This window comes from Mugil cephalus, chromosome 16 (genome assembly GCF_022458985.1).
Source record: "Mugil cephalus isolate CIBA_MC_2020 chromosome 16, CIBA_Mcephalus_1.1, whole genome shotgun sequence".
NCBI classification, from domain to species: Eukaryota; Metazoa; Chordata; class Actinopteri; order Mugiliformes; family Mugilidae; genus Mugil; species Mugil cephalus.
In genome coordinates this window covers 23,480,670-23,505,336 of record NC_061785.1, presented here as the reverse complement: position 1 = coordinate 23,505,336, position 24,667 = coordinate 23,480,670, and the positions used below count along the sequence as shown (strand labels likewise).

Sequence of the window (24,667 nt, the reverse complement as noted above, 5' to 3'; positions counted from 1 at the left end):
TTTGACCTTATTGTGTCCCCAAACGTGACCAGATATCCAGATTTGTACAGTAAACATATACTATTCATATACTGATACTAGCAAATCGGTGCTGACACCTGGAATATATCCAGCCATGTCAATTAAACATCACCTTCATCATCCACCAATCACTTCATTCAACGTGTTTGTCATTTCTAATCTATTTTTGTCATCTAACTCTTACAGAAAAGGAGTGTTTTGGGTCTTGAATGAATTCACGGTAAAAGCCTCAAATCCACTGTTAAAATCCAGTTTATTGACGTCATTGAGCCTAACACCAACTCTTTGTCTCAAAAAAGAAACACCTGCACGTGCTAGAATGACAATAATCACAATAAAGACAAATATTGTATGTCACATGTTCAGAAAAATAAATGATTGCAGGCTGCCTTAGTATAACTACCAAAATGTCTCTGATTGTGTGTTTGTTCATACCTAAACTAGTGTTTATTCAAACATTGTTTCTGTTCTGTTGGTGGAATAAAATCTAAATTAATTGTTGAAATAAAGAGAAAATAAAGGTGCACTACACAATATACACATATATTAATGATTCCTTAAACTTAAGCACTGTGTGTTCATCACCACATGGTGGTGCTGATATGCCAGGTCGATTGTGTTTGCTGTATTGGCACACTCCCTCTTCCACCAGACTATAACTGGTATAGAAAAGACAGATGACATATTGAAGTAAAGACATTAAAAGTAGAAGTAAATAACAACCAGAACAGCAAACACACTTTAAAATTAATATTTTCTTTACAATCTAATAAGAAAGATCTTCAGACCTTCGTGTCAGCTTCTACTTGTTGGGCCTGAATTGTCTGAATTAGTAGTTCATACAGTAAGTGTATGTAAGGCAGGTCATGAATTGTCTTTATTCTAAAGACTAAGTTAAGATCATACATTAATGTAAAGGATGCATACAGGCACAGGGATAGCTATAGAAACTCATATTAAATCTCTTCCAGCTTTCACTCTATGATAGGTAGACCTGGGCCCTCAGGCTGTCTCAGAGAGGAACTGTGAATTTAGGATTTATGGCAGCATGGCTGGGTCAAATAAAAGCTGAGATGGCAATATCAAGGAAAAGAACTGTTTTTACAGTCTATGGTCGTAGGAATTTTAGAAACTGTCTCAGCAGCCGAAGTTGTTATTTTAACTCATTTTAGTTTTGACAAGATGTTAATGGCATGTGTGGGTGAAACGTATTTGGGACGTGGTGGGGGTGAGGTGCTACAGAGTGTAACATTTAAACTATGATGGTTAGTGTAATTTGTACCTGTACCAAAGAGTCAAAACCACCGCCCATGGGGGAGGAACCTCACTGCCAAATACACCAGTTTCTCCATCTTCTGAAATCTTTACCTTTTTCCAGGGATATCTATATGTTTCACTGTACCTGAATACTTGAACCTCACAGCCCACAGACACTTGTTTCTGCACCCATACACTCCACCTCAGGCCTCCAGAAGATCATGTCCACCATATTTGGAGACCCTCTATTTTCTCTAAGTATCAGGTCCTTGGGACTCGACATGCGTTGGGGATTTATTTGCACATATGCACACACAGTACAAACTAATCGTCTTTAAACAGCCCATACAAAAGCTCCAAAATATCCGGCAGACAAAACACACCAACAAGAAATGTCTTCATCTGAACCACCTGATCCCTGGACTTTTCAAGCGCTGCAAGTGAATTTTATAGCGGTAGCAGAGCTGAATGAGGGCAGAAAAATATGAACTTCAGGTTTTCAGGGGCTGGGTCCCCTGACCCGACTCTGGGCCCTAGTGATCAAGCGTCCTCGAAGAGAGGACCAAACAGCAACACGCAAAACAATTGCTTTGAGAAGAAAAGAGGTGACTGAGTCTGAACCTGACAACAGAAATATAATGACTGTTCTTTTGCTTATCTGTCTTTCATTATTTGATATCTCAATCAATTGTATTGTTTCATTTACTGATAGCTTCTGAGAGTAATTCCCTCTAATTAAAAAATAACATTAAAGCAAAGTAACTGGACTTGTTTGGTTTTCCAGCGCACATCTGAGAGGTAAATGGGAAGTTTATGTTTTAATGAGGAACATCTGAGGGTGGTGCACACTTGAAACCCACTCTTAATTCCACAATATTCACCTGCATCTTGGAAATGTTCAAACTAACCTGGTTATGTGCTGCTTTTCCACTAGATAATCCAGCAGTGTGAGGGATTATAATGTTTTTTTTTTCTTTTGCTGTTTTTTTTTTGTTTGTTTGTTTTTCTTTGCACATACACATACACAGTGACTTGAATGACCTTGAATCTTTACAGACATAATTATGTCTAATAAATGTAATTTATTAGACTAAATATGGCTACATGTCATTTTTATGTTTGCAAATCCTTTTTATTCTATACTATCTGAAGATATGTAGCTTTAACAGGGAGATGAGTACTACAACCATTCCTGTTATTCATGATGCCATGTTCACAATTTTGCTAAACACCACATGCAAATAAGCATGGCTGGCTGTGCAGCTGTTGTCATAGCCTTCACAACCAACCATGGTTAAGCATTAATCCATGTTGCAAAGTTTTATACAATTAATCAGTTTTGTATAATATTGTATTCCTTGGGGTCGAACCAATAGCCTCTCTCCTCATGTTTACTTTCTCTCTCCACTATTACTCCCAAATAAGGCAAACATTGTTCCACTTATTAAAGATGCTGTCTGTCCATCCAATTAGTGTCTGTGGAATTTTTTTGAGGTTTTTAGTCCACCACTACCTCCTCCTGTCTTTCCTGGATCCTCTGGCCATTGCTAATCTACAAGACACCCATCATATCAGTAGAGGGGAGGGGAGGAGACACCAGGTGACTTGGTTTACGAAGCAGCCTGAGCAGTGCAACCTTATACAGTAAGAACAACATCCTGTAACAGAAGCAGCACAGAGTTTACTGCCTCATGCTGGGCATGAGGGGGTCTCTGAGTACAACAGCCTCAACAGAGACAGCTGAGAGAGCCTCTAGGTGGCAGTGGAAGAAGGGGGACCTGTCGGTAAATGCTGCTGGAGTCCTTGACAGGATCGCAAGAGTGCACGATGCTGCAAGACCTGAAACACACACTGACTCCAAGATACATTAATGGTATTATATTTTGCCAACTAATTTTGTACATTTGTTCATAATGCTAATTCTGTCATTTTGTGGTATTTGTGATTCATCTCAGCTACTCCAAGTTGCTCCAAGAAAGCAGTCCAGTTTACTCAGAATGTTCTTCTCATATTGGGCTTCAGTGAGCTAAAAGCCATACTAAAAATACTTGGGGGAAGAAAATCTTGCAAATAAAAGAAGCTTTGTTAGTTTTTGGTGATGGGAATTTTTGACCATTCTTTCAGAAGCACATTTATGAGGGCATACTATGATGTTGGAGGAGAAGATCTGGCTTGTGGTCTTCACTCTTATTCATCCCAAAGTTGTTCTATCAGGTTGAGGTCAGGACTCTGTGCAGACCAGTCAAGTTCTTCCTCACCATGTCTTTATGGACTTTGCTTTGTGCACTTTGTGAGTTGCTTTCCTTCCCAATCACTTCCACTTTGTTATAAAACCACTGACAGTTGACTGTGGAATATTTAGTAGCGAGGAAATTTCACGACTGGACTTGTTGCATGGGTGGCGTCCTATCACAGCACCACGCTGGAATTCACTGAGCTCCTGAGAGCGAGCCATTCTTTCACAAATGTTTGTAGAAGCAGTCTGCATGCCAAGGTGATTTTACACACCTGTGGCCATGGAAGTGATTGGAAAACCTGAATTCACTTATTACGACGGGTGAGCCAATACTTCTGGCAAAATAGTGTAACAAGGCCAGACAAAACAAACTCTTGGGACAGCAGTGTCTGCTGGTGCTTGCTTGGTGGAAGATATTTGCCAACTTCAAACTGTGAGAGTACGAGAATGTGCGGCCTACCTTGGAATTGCCTGAACTACCAAACAATATGTGTTGAATGCTATAAAGAATCTCTGTGTCAAATTGTGAAGTCTAAAGGAATGTGTCATCCGTGATACCTGGAGACATTGCAAGTCAGATGTTTGAAGTCATTTGTAATGGCATCTCTCTCTCTCACTCTCTCTCTCTGTCAGTGTGTGTTGTGGGGGTGGGTAGATGTCGCTGAGGAACGGGGCAAGAGAGGTAACAGGCGTAATGGGGCAGTGGGTGGGGGTTCAAGCTACGTGTAGAGGGCTGGGGTAAGATTGGGGTGAGGGTTTAAGTTGAGGGCAGAGGGGAAAGAGAGGAGAAGAGGCGTGTGTGTGTTGTTGTGCAGAAGAGTTTAAGTGGAAGGCAGACAAGAAATTGCCTGCGTGTTTCTGTCCCCTGAATGACCCCCTCATAGACTCATTTCTTAACATTGAATTTTTGCTATAGGGGATCAATAAAGGTATATTTGATCTTATTTGTATGTGTATGGATCTACATGCATGCATCCTTCTACTGATTTCACTGGAGAGACTGTATTCATAAAACGTGCTTAGTGTACTTTTTGGATAATCTGATGCTGAAATGCACAGCAGTTGCTGAGTGACTTTAGTAATAATTTTTTTTCAAGCAGCTGTTTCCAGTGGCAAGGATACATGTCACGTTTTAAGAAGCCAACATGGCCTTGGCCTTTTGTTAACAGATCAAATCACATGACAGAGAAAGGTATGACTGTATGGTAAACAGACTGTCAGGATGATAAGAGAACCTTGTCAAGTCCATCCAATCCTCCTATATGGCTCCTCATGGTTGAGGTCAGGTTGTTTAAGTAAGTCACTCATTTACAACCCTCCCATAGATATGTTTCACTGTGTCACATCCTCTAGTGTCTGTTAATCATGACAGGAGCAAAACTTTGTGTGTATTCACAAGTTCTGCATTAGTAGGTACATACAGAAGGTGTTATATGCATCCATACAATGTTTTTCGTCATATACTGTATACCCTATTTGAAGCGGTATTTGCAGAATGTTTTATGAAGCCAAAACCTGGAAGCCTGGAGGTCAACCGGATGCTCCCTGTTCCCTCTGTCCCTCTGTTCAGAATTAATCAATAATGCTGCAGTTCTAACTAGAGAATCTCCAGATACCAAGTTGAAATTGTCCAGTGCCCTATGTCCAGTGAAGGATTCCTGGTCCATTCAGATCATTTGGCCAGGCTTTGAGCAATGTGGAGCTGAATTTGTTTACAACACAATGGATCTGATTACTGACTTTATCTATTTATTTACAGTATCAGGTGATACAAACGATTAAATCATAATGAGATCATATTCTTTTAAAAATAAAAATAAATTGTAACCCTGAATTGGTCCCACAATGGGCAAGTTATGTTCCTGCTGCTTGACTCATCCATTTGTTCACACAGTAGTGTGTACAGTTGGTGCAGTGGGCTGCAGCCATGGACAGGGCAGGAGATGAACCTGGGCCCACAAGCTACACCTCTAACCACTACTCCACAGCAACTAAGAAGCAGTTCGTCAATGCACCTTGACATCAACACTCCTACATTTTAACTGAATCAGGAAACACTACAAGTTGTTAGTCATGCATCATGGATCCACTGGGAATGTCTAGATCATTAAAGTTGAATGTTATGGTGAGTGTATTGTGTCCCATTTGCCATTCCTAAACCATACAGTGCATTTATTTATTTTGTCTAAGCTCTTCTAATAACACAACTTGCTTTTCACAATCTCCTATTGTAACATACAGTATCAGTGTCACCTTACTGAAACTTAACCTATACTTCAAATACTATTTCTATTCACTGAACAACCATGGAACAACCAATAAGCAATAGCTGCCGCTGGAGGTGGAGCTGGCTGTCCTAAGCAGCTAGTAAGCCACAATGACTGAGTGAAAATACAAAGGATTTATACCAATCAGGCACAACACCACGGCCACTGACTAAAAACTTTGTCCTCAAAGTTGATGTGTTAGAAACAAGAAGCTAGGCGACTGGGTCAGACCATCGCCAAAACTGGGGTGTTCCCGGACTACAGTGGTCAGTACCTATCAAAACTGTTCTAACATAGAAACAGTGGGGGCTCATTGATGCATATGTGTTGCTTACCTGGGGAACACATGACACCAGGATCCACTATGGAAAAAACACTACTCTAAGTCCGGTTGCCTTTTTAAACCCTGTTTGGATGTTCTGTGGAAGAGAAGGCAAAGCACTGGAGGCAGTGTGATGCACTGTGGGCAATGTTCTGCTTTTAAGCTATTGTAGTATTCCTCGATGTCTGTGGCCTTGTTCAGCAGGGTGATGCACCCTGTCACAAAGGAAAATGGTTCAGAAATGGTTTGAGGTACAACAACAAGTTTGAGGTGTTGACTTAGCCACCAGATTCCCTTGGCCTCAATCCAATCCAGCATCTGTTGGATGTGCTGAACAAACAAGTTCGATCTATAGAGTCCTCACCTCGTAACTGACAGGACTTAAAGGATCTGCTACTGACATTTTGATGCCAGATACCACAGCGAGGACAGACCACCTTCAGGGGTCTAGTGGATTCCATGCCTTTACAAGTCAGGGATATTTTGACAGCAAAATAGGACGTATACAATAATAGGGAAGAGGTCATAATAGATCTCATTACCATAGCATTTAATATATGCTTACCACAAATGGTAAAGAATTGTTGTCGAGTAGAATGGCCTTGTCTGTGGGACGTCTATATCTGTCCTATATATGTTTTTGAGCAAAGTAAAACCATTACTGCATCTAAAACTTTTATATATCTTTCAGACCCTTTTTAATTTGTACTGTGTTGTACAGAAAACCTTAACATGGTCTGAAATGAATAAGGTGCTTATCTTGTAGTTTTGTTCTGACTATCTTTGCAATTTCAATTCTATTACAAACATTTATAAAATACAACTGTACTTTGAGACTCACCCCTAATTCACCCAGGTGTTGACATTTGCTTGGGCAGTTCTGTTCCCCTTTTGGGGAGTGTGAGTGGGTGTGAGGTGCAAGCCCTAGTTGCTGTGTGTAAATACTGTACATGGCTGTCATGACATAAGATGATCATGTTAAGGTATTATTGGTATTTGATGCCCTCGTGATTTTCTCTTTGACATCCTTTCATTACAGTCAGAAAATGTTTCATTGTAAAATAAATTAGTTAATTTTTTTTCTTGACTCATTGCATATATCCTTTAATGTATTCTGGGTCTCTCTGGGAATCCATCATAGCATTGTTCCACCACGGGGCCAGACTAGCATACCTGGGTAGCTGAGGCTCGAGGTGATCAGATCCATACCTTATCCTTTCAACATCTGACCTATAGTTGTCGATAGTGTATCTCACTTCCCGCATTTTCTGTAAAAACTACATTAGTTTTTGTATATTTGTGTGTTCAGTAGCTCTTAATGTCTCTGTGAAACTAACCAGACACCCACATAATTATAATGCAAATATATAAATACTTAGTATTATCAGTGGGCCACAGACTAGGACCAAATATTCTTAACTGACATTTACTCAATTAAACCAAAATCATTGAGTCACTTTTTATTTACTCTACCATTGTATCTCAATGATGATTTCACTCCTCGGATGCCCACCCCTTCGTACAGCTATCCATCTCCCCACACATCCATCCCTGTCTTGTGTACCACCACTTGAGAGTAAGTGTGTGTCCTGCAGAATCCCAGTGAGATGAATCTGCCTATAAATCAGAGTTGTCAGAGTTCGAGTGAACTTTTGGCCTTTAATGGCCAATAAATACAGGTTAGCAGGACAGAGGTTGACCACAGGTCACATGGTGGAGGTGTGTGTGTCATTTTAGTTGTTTTTCTGGTGGATTTAGATGGTTCACAAAAAGGCTTCAAGAGAAGAAGTTATAATTGCTAATTTGATTTATTACTTCAGTCAAGATTTTTAAAATAACTCATCTGCATCTTAACCCAATCAATCAATAGTATACAAATGAACATTTCATTTTAATATTTATCTCCTGGAAATTTGACATTTCTCATTCTCTATATTTTCACATTCATTTGTAAAACTTCCTCATAAACAAATGTTTGACATTCAGCATTCTTTCTCCTTCTGTCTCCTGAACTCGCTGATTGGTTTTCCAGCTGGAACCATCAACAACCTTCATCTCCTCCTTCTCTCATCTGTCCGTGTCTGTCTCAGAGAGACAGCAGTCACCTTTTAGCCCTGTGAAAGGCTTGGCCTTCAGTCCCACTCTCACCGAGGCGATGGGGTTCCAGAGTTCCAACTCAGGAAGTGATTTTACGCCCTTCACACATGTGAGAAGCTTTTAAAGAACAGAGGGAGAGGACAGGAGGCTGGAGGCGCAGTGATAAACAAGACACGCCTCAGATCTAACAACCAGCCTTTTAATAGAGACACGTTTGTTCTCAATCCACCGCTCATCCTCTTACTTACTACTCTTGACTTATTTTATTTCCATTCGTCCCATCCTACTGCATATATAACTAATCTGCATGTGCAAAATAAGATTAGGAAAAAATGGAATAGTGACTAAAATATTCACATTAACAAATAGCTGATCTCTTATGTAGAACAACAGCATCAGTTTTATGTGCTATTGACATAGTGGAACTTGAGACAAAGTACAGGTTGAGATGCAGGCAAAGAAGTGAGCCCGCTAATGTTGGTATGGAGCAACAAAACTCACACAGAGAGGAAGCCAGAGACACCTGAACACCGTTATTCACTTTCTGATTCCCACAATCTGTGTTGTTTTGATCACCTTTGTTACTGTTTTTCATGAAATATATTATAGGTACAAGGTTTATTTAAACAACCCTGATTTTCCCAGTCTGAGTTCTGCTCTCTATTGTTGAATTTTCAATTGTTGAATTACATCAACCAGGTTGCTGCAGTGTAAATAGTTGTATTCTCGAATTACTTACATGAGCTGTTTTCTTTGAGTAATCTGGTTTCTTGGTTGCATGTAAACAGTTATTTAGTTTTTTACAGAGATGAGAAGATTAATACCAGTCTCATATACATCCATGATACAACCTGATTGTTCCTGTATTGGATCTTTGTTTTCTGGAGTTTCAATCTGGTCTGGTGAGTGAAACAAAGGCACTCACTATATTTCAAAACGTTCGAAATTGCCATGGTTAGATGACTGGATTAGAACATCTCCAAAACAATAGGTCTTGTGGAGTTTCCACTATGCAGTGGTTAATACAAAAGTGGTCCAAGAAAGTAATAACAGTATCATGTGTGTGGGGAGCCAAGACTGGCTTGTGTGGTTCATAATTTTTATAAGCAAAAATGACTGACAACCATAATACAGTGACCTACAGTATATGGGCAGGAGCCCATTGGGTAACCAGAGATGTCTGTGAAGGTTCTAAGTGTTCCAAGGCATGGTATATATTGTCTATCATGTATCATGTATCTAGATAAGTGGTGGAAAGTCTTCAAGAAACTCTACAAGTCCAGTTGCGCCTGTTTTTCGTGGTTTTGTAGACACATTTTCCTTTTTCCTTGCCTGACGCCTTCAGGCTTGCTCTGGAGGTTGGAGGCCGGTTTTTCTAAAGTGTCTTGAGACAATTTGTATTGTTATTGGCGCTATATAAATAAAAATTAATTGAAATTGAATTGAATTTACATTATAAAGAAAGGCAACTGCATGTGTGCAGTTTACCCACATGCTTTGTTTGCCCAAGATAGAATCAGGGTGCCCTATTGGTAAAAAGTCAAGCAGGTGGAGAGAGTGTGATGCTCTGGGCAATGTTCTGCAGTAAAACTATACGTTCTGTAGGTTTTGTGGATGTAAGGATTTAACTTGACTTTCAGAGAAACTAGTGATGATTCTTGGAGGCCTCATAACCTAGAGAACTGAAGGGATCTGATGCTAATGTATTGGTGTCTACAACCATGGGACACCTTCAGTGTATCGACAACATTACAGTCTCTATAACATCACCACACACTCCAACTAGAAAAGGAATACATACAGGGAGGAGGTTCAGCATCTGACAGCCTTGTGTAGAACACTTTTTTCTCAGTGTTGACAAACCTAAAGAGAACATCAACGGATCCTCCATAGAGATCATTGAGGGCACCAAATTCCTCTGTGTTCACCTGGCAGAGAACCTTACCTGGCCACTCAACACTAGCTCCATCACGAAGAAAACCCAGCAGCGTCCTGACAACAGTGTGCAGAGGGACTATAGAGAGCATCAGGAGCAGCTGCAGGGAACTGCACCATCTCGCATCACAAGACCCTGCAGCGGATAGTGAGGACAGCTGAGAAGATCATCGGTGTCTCGTGAATGACCCCACGCAAACCTCACACACTCCTCCTTCCCTCTGTGAAAAGTTAACAGAGAGCTTGCACACAGACCCTCAGCCGGTGTGAGACATTTATACTTGTGTGCTCGTCAGTTTGGCTTGCTCTATAACAACTCCACTGGATGACACTGTCTTTTTTGCCAGCTGGTATCATTTTTGTTTCTACATCCTGCTTCACTTTACATTTCCTGTTTCACTTTCAAAAATGGCGATGGAAATTTTGCCGAAATTCTGGTTGTATTCTGCCTTAATTTCACCAAACACAAGTCACACAAATGTTTGTGACTCCAAACCTCTTCAGTTAACCTTACAGATTCTGTAATGATTTAAATTAATCAAATTGTGGACCAATCACAGCTCTTGTGCTTTTCCTCGCAGCAGAAAGTAGTTCCATTTCTGGTGTGTGTGTCAGCTATGCAGCGAGGTTCGTATTGTACCTAGTCCTATGTCTTCATGTAGCTCCATGGTCCTGCAGGAACGTCCTGTCATCTCACTATGTACTACATCTGCTATATATGATTGAAATGACAATATACATACATTCAGGGCTCTGCTGATATTATTGCAACATTCTTTAACTACCATTAACTATAATGCATCAGGGTCAGGTGCTGTATTCACATTCCAAGCGAACAACTTGAACATGAATTGAGGAGGATTTAGGGGACAGGATAAACTGTATGGCTATCATACTTGTCACTTGATGGCCTCATCAACCAGTCCAGTCTTCATGGTCTGGAGTGCTGTGTATCAGACCTGTGGAGCTCCATAAACTGCATCTGCCCCAGTCTTCATGGCCTCCTCCAGTTGTCCACTCCTTCCTAGATGAACAATTCACCAACCTCAAGATTCCTGTTATTCTCACAAACTGTCTCATAGATCATCAATTTGTTAATCAGTTTGTTTATCTTGCTTCTCCTGTTTTTCTTTTCTCTCTATCTTCTCTGTTTCTACCCGGCTGGCCTTTGGCAGATGAGTCCCTCCATATGAGCTGGGTTCTGCTCAAGGTTTCTTCCTGTTAAAAGGGAGTTTTTCCTTGCCACAGTCGCCCTCAGGCTTGCTCTGGAAAACTGAATTGAATTGAATTGAACTTCACTCAACATGCGCAAGGATTGTCCTTTTTCATGAGCCCAGGAACCCAAGAACTATCAGACGTTTAAAAGACTATAACAAGACCCACTCTCCTCCTCTAGTGCTGTTAACAACATTCAGATAACACACTCTGCCTCACAAACACTGACGGACCAGACAAACTGACTCCGATGTTTCTAGAGAACACATGAATCCACCCCTTTGCCTATTTCTACGAAATCCTTTGAAATATGACTTAAATTCTTGATTCCTTGCAGTATACCACACTCTCTCACACAAAGACAGACGGATGGGTAGATATACATGCTCACAAACACAACCCAGAATATCTGAATTTCAAAGTAGGAGGTCAAGGAAAGGCCAAAGGATCTAACAGATCTATGTCAAATTTAGGAGAACGTTGGTCCTTTGATGAGGAAGAAAGGAAGAAAAAGGGCTATTGTGTGTGAGCAGACCCCAATATAACTGTTTCATCAACCTGTCAGGAAGGACAGAAATCCCCCACACACCTACATTCTCACTCAGGATTGAATAACATCCTAACAATTGTCTGGCTGAAAACCTAAATATCTAAATATCTGCATCTTTTAAACATACCAAATCTGAATCTAACAACAGTGATGCAAATGGGAGGGATGCTAGTTCATTCATTCTGTGTGGTATTTAGACAGATACTCAACAGTAGCCTGGAACAGATTAAAAAAATATACCCAATGGATACAAACAGATAACAAATGTATCTGTCTGTATCTGTGTCTGTAGGTATTCAAAGCAAGTGGTCTTTTTTGTTTAAATAAAAATGGTTACAGGCATTTCTACAATAAACAGAAAACAGGTTGATATCTTTAATCTATTCAAACTAAACTTACAAAAGTCTGCCTATTCATGCATGAAAATGTCATGTAATGAGTGAATATATTTTCCTAATTAATGAGGTATGCCATGACCCATAAGTTTGGAAATTGGAAAGTTAATCACCCATGCACCACTGCTGTACATAACAGAGGTTTGTAACTGAGGATGTGAACCCACAGGTCAAACTTTAGGATTAACAGCAGATACACCTACTGTGAAAGGTTCATTCTACTGTACTCTACTAAACTTTATCCAGAGTTTATCCATCCATCCTTTATCTATAACCACTTATCCAATTGTGGGACATTAGAGCCGATCCCACCTCACATTGGACAAGAGGCGGAGTCCATTCAGACAAGAAGCAAATCATTGCAGAGACATCAAGTATTCAGACAAATAACAAGGATCCTAAATTACACTTTGGGAGGAAGCCAGAGCAACTGTAGTAAATTCACAGTGAGGCACACAGAGAAGATGCAAACTACACAGATAAAGGTCCCAGCCAGTTGGTCACTGAAATGCTATGACGCTGTTTTTTTGTTTTTTGTTTTTATTAAACCATTTCTGCTAAATATGTATATATCCATTTATGCACTGTGCTTGTCGTCACACACAACAGAGAACTAGCTACCACTACTGCACATAACTTTGTGTCAACACTAGATAACCCTGTAGATGACGTCTTGGATAAGTCATTAATGCCAACCTCACCTGAACATTTGCTGACCTTTAGTGGCAATCCTGTTCTTATTGGAAGTACAGACAACCATAACTCAGAAGAATAGGCTGCTTGCCTCCAGATTGCCTGACAAAGTTCTGAGCTGTCCTGAACTTTTGAACTTGGCCAATTAAGTCTGAAGGCTATCGGCAGTCAGTAAAATCTTCCTTGTGGACTTTGAAGGCGTGAAGCAGAGAGTATTTCCCTTCTCGAGAAATAATAATGTGTTGTAAATGTATAAAATTTCTCTGTAGATGATGCTTTGGCTAATACAGCGCATAGATAAGATAATCCTTTATTTATCCCTCAGTGTGGATAAATAAAGTGACCAGTAGAAGACTTATGTTAATGATCATATACAACAACAACAACAAAAACAAATGCAACAAATCTGAACATATTGTACTTCTGCAATAAGAGGATTCATATGAGCACACTGAATAAAACATCTGTCTGTGCGCTAGGCACATGCTCTTGCCTTCTCTTACAATTTAACAGCACAGTAGCTTGTTCAGATGTTGACTTCTGTATGCACTGTCTTACATATGAACTAAGGGTTCAGAGTTAAATCTCTCTGTAGCAACATACTACAACAACTACAAACACACTTACTTGCTTTTACATCTGATTACTGACTTGCTGCATCTACATGTGGATGCACAGTAACCAGGTTACTGCAGTGCATGTAAAGGAATTCTCTCATTTCCTGCGTAACACACATCCTGGAGTATCTTGGCTACAGTAAGTGTGTGTAAATGACTGTTCTGTCTGTTCATGAATCATTTTTACTGCATGTATTTGCAACACTTAGTAGCAATCTTTTCTAAGTTATAGAAAGTAGCAGTAGATTGGCGTCCTTTTTGGCAGGTGTGTTTGGCCTCATTCACAAGTTGTTTCTCAATCTGGTACCATTCTGATTTATACGCAGCCTCCTTCCACTTTAATGCTTTGCATTGTATTGTTGTCCCTAGCCCTTGTTTATTACTGTGGTACTTGCAATTATTGGATCCACAAATGCTGAACTGCTGTACAGTCACTGTGGATAAGAATTTCAGCTTAATGCCCAAATTGTCATAGTAAATCGTAGCTGACACCTTTATGTCCAGTCATCCTATCGCTGCTGGCCCAGCACTCAAACGATGTGAATGAACTTTTCTAACCTTTGCCGTCTCTCCATATTCTAAAGAGAGTTTGCTTTCCTCTATTGTTCACCATCACCAAGTGGGAACAAAACCCTGCAAGGCCAAAGCCATTTTTGTCAAAATTTGTGACCACTGTAGCACAACAGGGTTTGAAGAGGTTTAAAGCAAGCTTTCAAGTAGATCTTCAGGCTTGTGACGTAGTTTTACTAAAGACACCAATCCATTTTATATTCATGAACAATACATGAGAGAAGTAGAAGCACAGACAACCACAGGAATGAGAAAGAATGAGGAGTGGAAGTCTGGAACATAGCTTGTGTATCATGTTAGTGCTCTTAAGGATGCAACATTTCCATGGTCCATGGATGGAATTTTCTAGTGCATACGTTCACAGTGGTGTGAAAAAGTGTCCTGATTTCTTACTTTTTTGCACATTTGTCACACTTAAATGTGTCAGATCATCAAACTAATTTAATTAGACAAAAATAACACAAGTAAACACAAAATGCAGTTTTTAAATGAAGGTTTTCATTACATGACCCTGTATGAAAAAGTGGTTGCCCCCTAAAACTAATAACTGGTTGGCCCACCCTTAGCAGCAACAACTGCAATCAAACGTTAACTTGCAGTGAGTCTGTGGCCCACTCATCAATTCTTGTAATTCAGCCTCATTGGAGGGTTTTCCAGTATGAAACGCCTTTCATGCTACAGCATTTCAATAGGATTCAGGACAGTATTTTGTGGTCTTGGGGTAATTTTGGTCAGCTGGCCACTCCTGGGAATGTTCAACACTGTTCCATGTCTTTGCCATTTGTGGAGTCCCAAAGCTTTAGAAATGGCTTTATAACCTTTCCCAGACGGATAGATTTCAATTACTTTCTTTCTCATTTGTTCGTGCTTTTCTGTGGATCTTGACATGATGTCTAGCTTTTGAGGATATTTTAGTCTACTTCACTTTGTCAGACAGGTCCTATTGAAGTGATTTATTGATTTTTTGATCAGACCTGGGTGTGGCTAGAGAAATTGAACTCAGGTGTGATAAACCAGAGTTATGTTTTAACACTGTCTGTGAAGTGATCTCAAATCTATCTTACAGGTTGTTACATGCCTATCTCCACTGTTGTACTGGAGGTCTGTAGTGATTCAGTGCCCTGAAACTGAACTGATCAGTCTGAACTCTGTTTCACCTTCTGTCTGCTCATCTGCCAGGGTCATCAGTGCATTGCTTTCCCTCCTTGTATGGATTCCAGGTTTCTGCTATGTTTCTGTTCTCATCACAACTTATTGAGTAAGGATAATGGAATGTGTGAGTGTCTCAGGACCACCCACCATCAGAGTAAACACATCAGCAAACCTTACCTGAAGATTTCTACTACTTCCTAGTTATAGTCATTTGGCATATTAGCCCAATTACGTGCTATAATTAAGACTGACTTGTGCGAGACCGAATGATTTAGGTAGGAGTGGTTATGTTCAGTATGTATAATAAATGGAATATATGGTTCACTACAAGAGTTTTATTAAATAAAAAAAAAAATAAAAAAAAACAATATAAGTCACTTAAATAAGTTGGCATAAGATACAAAAGTTATATAAACAGACTACATCATATATGTACATAATGCCATAGATACACCTCTGAGCTTATGAAGTGTTCCAAGTGTATAGTGCCTCTCATTTATTTTGTTCATATCTCAAAATAGAAATGTTATATACAGTACAAATCTATTGTATTCACAGAAAATTTAAAATACATTCTTAACTAATCTACAATATGTACAATTCATGAGTCCAAAGAAGAACATACTGTCATTTCCTGTTCATGGGTAAATGACATGGCCTATAATTAGTTTCATAAGAGCAACCAAAAACCAGAACCTCCTAAAGCACCCAATTTAATTTTGTTTATAGCTGGTGAACTTGGTTGGCAATTTGTCCACAGGATACACAGTAGGTCCTGTTTTCATGGTTGGCGGCCCATTTAAAAGAGTCCAGTGGCACTTTGTGACCACCTCAACTAGGAAGATCTTCAGAAGAACCTTGGCAAATTCCTTCCCCACACACATCCTAGAGCCACCACCAAACGGAATGTACTGGAACCTGGAGGAGTCTGTGGAGGATTTGTTGAGGAAGCGCTCCGGCTGAAAGTCTTCTTTGTTAGGAAAGATCTCAGCCACATCATGGGTGTCACAGATACTGTAGATGACATTCCAGCCCTTGGGAATCTGGTAACCCTGAAGACATCAACAAGCAGGTTATGTGTGTTTCTGTATGTGTATGAGTGTGTCAGCAAAATGGCACAGAATGTATTTGTGTTAAGGCTGGTGTGGTCCCATCACAAGGTGGTTTCTAGCTTTACTTCAGAGATCATTGATTGCTTACACTGAGTTCGAAAGTCTTGAGAGCCACTCTGAAGCCTCCAGGGACAGGAGGGTTGATCCTTAATGTCTCTTTAATGACACAGCCTGTGTACTTCAACTGTTCCATGGACTCAATGTTCAGACTCTGGAGGTCCATCCCCTGCTCCTCCTGAACATAGAGACAAACAGCAACATGACAAGACAGCAGTGAGAATTGTGCAAACTAATCATTACAGACTTGTCATTTTATAGCACTGAAATCATCTCAGTGGTTGAGTCCATAACAACTGGTATTGAGAAAGCAAATAAAAACTGATAACTAAGAAACAGCTGAAAATAAATCAATTTATATTTTACTCATAGATTAGCTGTACGGGCCTTCCAAGTTGACACACATCTAGTTATTGAGAAAGTTAAGGCACACACTCAATAAAAAAAAGAAATTTCTTGTGTTGATCTGAGCAGCTCAGTGCTATTCATCATCATCCTTCTCCTGATTAGAGTTTAATGTGTCTTACTGAGAAAGATCCAGTGCAGATTATTATCTCAATGGCAAGTATAACAACTATAGTTCATAGCCATCCTCAGATAAATGATATTTGCTCAGTTGTCACAGGGCTCACATGATTATGCACGTATGGATGAAAACATGACACTTGACACTGAAAACTGAGCACCATTTGTTAAGGACAGCCATGAGATGGAGTTAGAAGCCAGTGATAAGTAGGGTGACCATAAGTGATTTTAAGTGACAGCTTATTATGTGGAGCTTACCATAGAAATAACCACTGCTAACAGTTTACAGAAGTAAATGTATAAAGTATAATTACCTTTTCCATCAGTTCCTGTCTCAGTTTATCCACTACTTCAGGGTTTAGGCCCAGGAACATGACCAGAGAGGTAGCTGTGCTGGCGGTGGTCTCATGACCCCCAAACAACAGCTCTGTAGCAGACTCCTTGATAGCCTGGAAATTAGACAGAAACTTTTAGGCCTCATAACTGTAGAAAATGCATTTATATCATTATATTTATATTTTCATACTTTAACACAGTTGATGTTGTGTGACATCTTTATTACCTGCATGCTGAAGGGTTCTCCGTTCTTCTTGCTGCTGTCTATAAGCTGCTGCAAGGCATCTCTGTGTTTCCATTCCTTGGTTGAATCTTCCACCTTCTTCCTGATGTTCTCCTCTATTTTGGAGTGAATGAAATTCCTTGCTTTCAGACCCTGGAAGGAAGGTGGAAATATGGAAGGTAGTGGCAAATGGAGGACAGAGGAGAAATAAGAGGTTAGGAGATGAACAGTCTGAACAACTTAAATTACCCGTCTGACCACACATACCTAATTTTGTATATAATTTTTAATATTTTTAGACATTACTCCTGTTAACTCTGTTCATCACCTTACAAGTTAAATGGTTTATACTTCTCCAACTGTGTAGATCTAGCTCTGCACAATGACAAAAAACTTTCTGCTAGATCATGTAATATAGTATTTCTCTTACTCTGTACAGTCCACTGAAAGGAACATCGATGGGCAGAGAAAACAGATTCTTGATCATTTCCTCAAAAGCTTCCACCAGCTGCTGCTCGTCAGTCTTGATCTGCTCTGGCTCAAAGCCAAGCAGAATCCTCATGGCTATGCGGAACATCAGCCGCTTCATCTCTGGGTAGACCAGTACGCAGGAGTCCTTTTCTTGCCACTCTTTCACTGCAGCCCTCACTTCTTCCTGGATGACTGGGATGTAGAGCTCCAGAGCCTCCCTGGAGAAAGCCCGCATGATGGCCTGGGGAGGGCAGAAGTGCTGGGTTGAGGCTAAAACTCATTAAAGGACAAACGATCTGTTTCATTTATATCTGCCACAACGTTTTATATTAGTACAGCTCCAACCCTGACACCAATATGTAGAAAAACTGAAAAACATAGGTATATATTGAGAATAAGCATTACCTCCAATGGTTTAAGAGGGGTAGTGTTTAAAGATTATGATAAACTGGAACAGAATTTATATTTATGCAAACAAATTATAACATGCAGATATACACCCATCAGGCAACATTATGACCATCTTCCTAATATTGTGTAGGTCTCCCTTGTGCCTCCAAAACGGTTGTGACTCTTCAGAGAATGGACATGGGTCTTCTGAGTGTGTCCTGTGGTGTCTGGCATCACAATGTTGTTAGTGGGGTCTTTGGGTTCTATGGGTTGAGGGGAGGGCCCCCTGTGGATCATCCCACAGATACTTGAACAGTTTGAGATCTAGTGAATTTTAAGGCCAGGCCCTTGTGTTGTGCGTTTTTTTTTTTTTTGTGTGTGTGTGTGTGTGTGTGTGTGTGTGTGTCAGGCTGCATGCTGCTTGTCATTGGTATGGGGTGGTGCTGCATGGTCCCGTCTAAGTCAGTGGCATATGTGCAAGTAACATCTACACAAATGGTAGCTCCAAAAGTCCCCCCCCCCCCACAGATGATCAAGGTTGTTTACTTCTCCTTTCAATGGTCATTTTATGCCTGATCCATGCATTTTTGACATATCGATTTTCAAAAATATTTCAGGAAAAAATAAGCATTTAAATCATTGTTTCCAAATTGTAACATTTGCACAACGGAGATTATTTACTAATGTTCCATGTCCCTTCCAGAAATATATTTGAAAATCAATACCTTATATCAGATTAAAGAAGGTACTACCTTTTTCTTGGTCTTGTGTTGGGCTCCGTGGACGTTCGAGAGCGTGTCCGAGCCCAAGATGATGCGCACAGAGGCGGGCCACTGCACGGACACCAGCCTGTGTTCCCCGAGCAGAATCTGCCGAACGTTTTCCGCGCCGGTCACGCGCACTGTGGGATTCCCGAAGAGGTGCGTGCGGTAGATGTAACCGTACTTCTGTCGCTTCATCCGCAGAAACTTTCTCCTCTGCAATCATGTACACATACACACACCGTTATAGACACAGGTACAGCTCTATAGATCCTGCACATGGCAACACACAGCCCACTGCAATCAAATATGCGGGCAGAAACCAAATTAATACCATTCAAGTTTGACTATGTTATATTATATCCCATATCCATATCCTATATTAAATTTCTAAAACGGAATATGTCTAATGGTTTAGTTAAATAACAGTTGCATAAAGCCAAGATAAATAACACCACAACAGGTGCCATAAGAGCCAAACTTTGAAAGTCAAGTATGGCTTTATGTTTAGTCGGATGAAAACACAGTAGGGAAATGAAGATAAGACATTGTCACAAAGTTTAATAAGGCTACTGACACTGCTGTGGACAAAAGCCAAACATCATCAAGTGTTAGTATTTACCTGGAGGAGGAGCTGCAGCGTCTCTCCAATGAAAGGTAAGCCCATGGAACCGGGGGGCAGCGGGCTGCGGCAGCTCGGGTCTCTGCCTCGGATCATGTAAACTTCCCACAACTTCACGGCCACCAAGAACAGCAGGATGGGAAGCACGATTGTGCACAGGATTGTGGCTAGCAGCGTGCTCAGAGCCATGTTGCGTCGGCGTCCGTGGAAGACAGCGTCCTGGAGCAGTGGATGCGTTCAGGTGGAGCTCTGTCAGCTGCTCTACTGCGACGCCAGCGGCTCACCCGGCGCTTTTATAGGCTGCCGGGACCGCAGGCAGCCGGTAACCTTCTCCTCCCTCAGATAAATTAGTTCACACAAAGTTCATCTTTAATTGTGGGTGTCGCTCGGCCCCGCCCCCGGCCTGTAGGCCACTGGCCGACTTGTCTCACCATTTGTTCCGAGGGCCGCATCTTTAATTCCTACCTCCCGTTGCACTCAGACAATCCGGTGCGAATTTCACTGAGAAAAGGTGATGATTCCCTACGAGACAATGGAAGCGCGTCCCAAGACGCCTTTGTTGGCAATAAAGCAGCTAGTTTACACACTCATTACCTTGGCTTAAGAACCGCTTGTAGGATCAGTAATCACGCCTGCAGGGCGAACTGCATTCAAGAGCAAAAAGGCTCTTAAGCAGCACATTTTCAGCCGCGTAAGAAAATGGAAAATAGGCAGTTAATCCCTCTCTCCCTGTGGGTCTCGCTGATCCCTTTCGAAGTAACGCCTACATTTTATTTTTACTATGAGGAAATTTATTTGTATTTGTTATAAGATTTGAATATTCTTTTTGCATTCGCCTAAATGTTTGAGACATTGTCTGACTGGAATGTTTACGCATATGGCTGTAAATAATAAAGCCAACAAGTCGTGCCTTCCCTCTACAGCCTCCAGTGAAATCCAACGATGACACTTGGCTGAACAGCAGCGCTGCCCTCCGATTGACTCGTAGCTTCTATCAGTCTGCTTTCGCATGGACCCTCTTCCTAATCTGGAAGACTTTAACCCGCGCTCTCTCTCGCCATGTGCGTTATAAAAATGATATCTCTCTCAGCGGGTTCAAACTCAGGTCAGCAGAGTCAGGCAAAGGGACGCGCACACAGACGCAAGGTTATCCCCGGGCTATGGTTCCACATGCAAAATAAACATCCAGCAGAGAATGCACTCATCAGCAGATTTACCACATCCTCACTCCTGCATTTGGACTTTTATTTTACGACCTGTCATAACTCCAGGACGCGCGTGCGTGTGGGGACGAACATCTTGACTGCTACTTTTCTAGCAACACGCCACATAAATTAATCCGCTGTGGCTTAATGTGAGCTGTTGTAAAGTAAGGTTCAAGGTGACTCCCACATCCACACACAAAAAACAGGATATCTGATCTCCCATTATGGCCTGGATGTAAAATATCCTTGTCCTTTCACCTTTTCATTCGACTAAGTACAGGGGGACATGGCCTTGCACCCAACTGGATTTGAATGTATTGGTATTCATCATGAGGATTAAACAGCTGGGACCAGCTGGGCAGGGCAGTGTCCACAGACTGAAACTGCATTAGTCATTGCCCCTGCATTGGCTTTGTATTTATACGTATTTAGTATCCCAAGGCAGTCACTGTAGTTTACTCTGACAGTTTTTTGGTTTTTCAGGAGAACTTGAAAAACAAAGAAAATGTAATTGAACACTTAATGCTAGAATAACTGAACAACAAATAATTGAAATGCTTGAAATGTAGTTTTTGTGTGGGTCAGGTGGACTTGGACAAATGACACCAGTATTTACTTCCTGCTACAGAAGTGTCTACTTATTTTCCTCTGTGCCTCCACTTCAGCTGGTGATCCAGTAAGATGCCCTTCCATTTTTGTGAAGTGATTTATTCCTAAAATTCTGGTATTCACAATTTATAAGAGTTTTCCCAGCAGGAGTTTGCATTGAGGCCAGACCACAGAGAGTCATCCTAATCAATTGTATAAATGATCCCATTGTCTTTCTGAGCCTTAAATACAAATTAGGTTTGAAAACTAGCCATGTACTTCTTAGGCTAGTATAAAACATACAAATACTTATGTGTCAGACAGTAGTGGGTGATGCATGTCCAGGGTGAAATGGTCTCCAGATGGTCATACGATAGCTGATGATTTTTTTTCTGATTGATCTGATTCTGTGATTGTGTGATACAGGATTTTACCGTTCAAGTGTGATAAAACTAGGGAGGGTAGGAGTTGTAGATGGTCTGGGGGTTGGGGTAATGGTCGTAGTGTACAATAATGCACCATTTTTATTAGTTTATTGTATGTTTTTGTAGGTCAAACCTTCTACCTGGGCTGTTCCTGCTATTACAACGTAACATGATGCAAATTTTACAAGGTTGTTGCGCTCTGTGTTTTCAAAGAGGTCGTCTGATATCATTAAAATGGATGGGCCATCAGTGCTGGATAAAGCTGGCTAGCAACTTCATGATCACTGGATGGCTATGCAAAGATGCAACAAGACGAATAAGAACAAAATGAATTTAGTACATAGGAGGATCTAATCACTTCTCTGGAGCATTTTGGGACAGGACAGGCTAAAACCACCAGCCACGCTATTTGCTGATCAGGACTTCATCTACCAGGTTACAGTAACATTGTGATTAACCTGTTTGTATCCCTAACATGTCAAAGTGAGCTTGGTTTTTAGGTCCAGGTCTATAGATAGTGTTTTAAGACCAACACACATGTTCTGAAATTTTAATTGCCTTCTTGAATATGTTTTTGGGTGTTTTATTGTTTTTATTTTTTATTGCTTTGTTTCTATACTGTGGTTACATTTACAGATTCAAAACTCTGTGACGGTGAGTTTTGAATCGTAACAGCAGAAGCTTGATGGAGTCTGGTTGCAGTTTCTGTATAGTTCTTTCTCTGATTTAACTGGATAAAAACTATTTAACTATTGCGCTTTTGATCTGTAACCAGGTTCTCAGTCAACTTGCTGTAATATTAAAATAAGAGCACAGCAAAAATATTCTTTGCCACGTGCCTTTTCAGTTTATGCGTGAGGTCAGTACAGGGTGTACGAACTCTACAAACTAGAGTTAGTCACTGGGTCCTATTCAACTAAGGGCCCCACTAAACCTGGGACTGGCCCTGCATTGACCTGTTCTGTACACAAAATGTGAAAGCCACCTTATTGTGCTGTGGATGTAATGACTGTTATAACTGCTGTTAATGATAGTGATATGCATATCTGTTGTCTTCACACTTTTATCTCTCTCCCCTCTCTCTACCTCTCTCTCTCCCTCTGTTTGATGGACAGTGAACTTGGTTGCGAGCAGAGTTCACCGAGATGTCAGGGTCACAAGCGGGTCAGCCAGCGTGCAGGATGGGGGAGGAGTGATTACAGCAGGCACGCATGCGCCGCAGCTGTCGGGCGCTTGTGTTAACTGTGTTAGCGCTCTTCCGTTAAGTGCGACGGTGTGTTAGTATTCGTGCGTGTGTGCGCGTACACGTGCGCATGCTTCGGCCGTTATCCGAAGTATGCAAAGACAAAACACATGTCTGCTTGAACTAAAATCAGCTGTAATGGTGTGGGAAAGAGATAATGACTAAATCTACCCTGGCAATAATTAAACATAAGGCTACATGCCGCCTACGTTCTATAAAGTGTGATGGGAAGCCAAGAGAGAGTTGATCAAATCCCTTAAGAATCTACAGCCTAAAAAAACGTTCATCCCTTAACACTCTCCAATCTAACTGATTGAAGTGACTGAGGCTGCTGGTCTGCTTGGTAAGATTTAAGGAAACCCATGAGGAGAAAACTTTAGGAGTATATTCTCTACTATGTTATGAAGTTAAGCGTTCACTGATGACACAAAGAGTCTGTCTTTGTGCAGTACCTCAGCCCAGGTTAGTCCTGGTTACCTGCATTGTATGCAATGCCTGACATCAACAGAAATAGTGAAGATACAGTATATGAAAAGGGCTTGCTAAAGTGAGTGAGTAAAATAAGTTCTAAACCATTATTTAATGACTTCTCTGATGACTAAAATGGTTATTTATAAAATAAAAGAGTAATCGTCATATATGTCTGTGAAGGTTGTCAGTCATCCGTTTCATCTTGTTTTTGGGTAATCGTCATATGCTGTACTGTGCGTATTATTTGAAATACAGTTAAACCTTTTAGCAGGTTTATTTGTGCTACTAAATGTACCTTATTATATGTGGACTTGGTTTGGCTAGTGTCTTATTTATGTGACACTGAAGCTCAATTATTAAGTTGAAAGAATGGTTGTTCAGTTGCAGAAAACATTTCTGTAAAAGATAGTGAGTTATCTTTATCCAAGACTATCTGTGAACTATAAAATATAGCTCATTATTTTACATGGTTCCATTACTGAATAGTGTAACAGAGCAGTCTAGTCATTGTGTTCATCTTAATTTATTCACTGGGGTGTGCAGATAGTTTGCTAAAGAAAACGCACATCTAGACCAGCCTCTGTATTTGCTTCTTTTTGCTTGATGTAGAATCTGAACCAGCAGCAGCCCTGGTGTGAATCTACATTTGTTGATGAGGTGCACATTGAACTGCCACATTGGCTTTATCAGGTGGGCTCTTATGTGACTGATGTGGCTGCTCTATGCAACCGTTTGCCTAAATATAATGTAATTTCAGATGTTCTGCTGCCTTCAGGTGTCAGAACTAATAACCAAATGTAGCATGAACCGCTGGTATGTGCCCTTTAACAGAATGCAGAACATGGATAAATTCAATGCAGTGTGCACATGGGCGTGTCTTTCAAGAAAAGGTGTCCTCAAGAAAAGGTGTC

The 24,667-nt window shown here is 40.7% G+C and overlaps 1 protein-coding gene across 1 annotated transcript; it reads right to left on the bottom strand.

Annotated features, from left to right (window-relative positions):
- Positions 1 to 15,781: 15,781 nt before the first annotated feature.
- On the bottom strand, positions 15,782 to 20,153 carry LOC125022500 (cytochrome P450 26A1). Its single transcript, XM_047609196.1, has 7 exons — positions 19,825 to 20,153; positions 19,194 to 19,418; positions 18,011 to 18,292; positions 17,584 to 17,733; positions 17,336 to 17,470; positions 16,528 to 16,674; positions 15,782 to 16,379 (listed from the first exon to the last, which is right to left on the bottom strand). Exons 1-7 carry the CDS (start codon positions 20,011 to 20,013, stop codon positions 16,041 to 16,043), a joined length of 1,467 nt encoding a protein of 488 aa, XP_047465152.1. The 5' UTR covers positions 20,014 to 20,153; the 3' UTR covers positions 15,782 to 16,040.
- Positions 20,154 to 24,667: the final 4,514 nt, after the last annotated feature.

Bases quoted from the DNA above. Each gene is read 5' to 3' on its own strand.
- LOC125022500 (XM_047609196.1), bottom strand. From the start codon at position 20,013: ATGGCTCTGAGCACGCTGCTAGCCACAATCCTGTGCACAATCGTGCTT. The intron at 19,419-19,824 runs GTAAATACTAAC...ACATGATTGCAG, and splicing joins CGCTGCAGCTCCTCCTCCAG to AGGAGAAAGTTTCTGCGGAT. The intron at 17,734-18,010 runs GTAAGAGAAATA...CCTTCCTTCCAG, and splicing joins CTTTCAGTGGACTGTACAGA to GGTCTGAAAGCAAGGAATTT.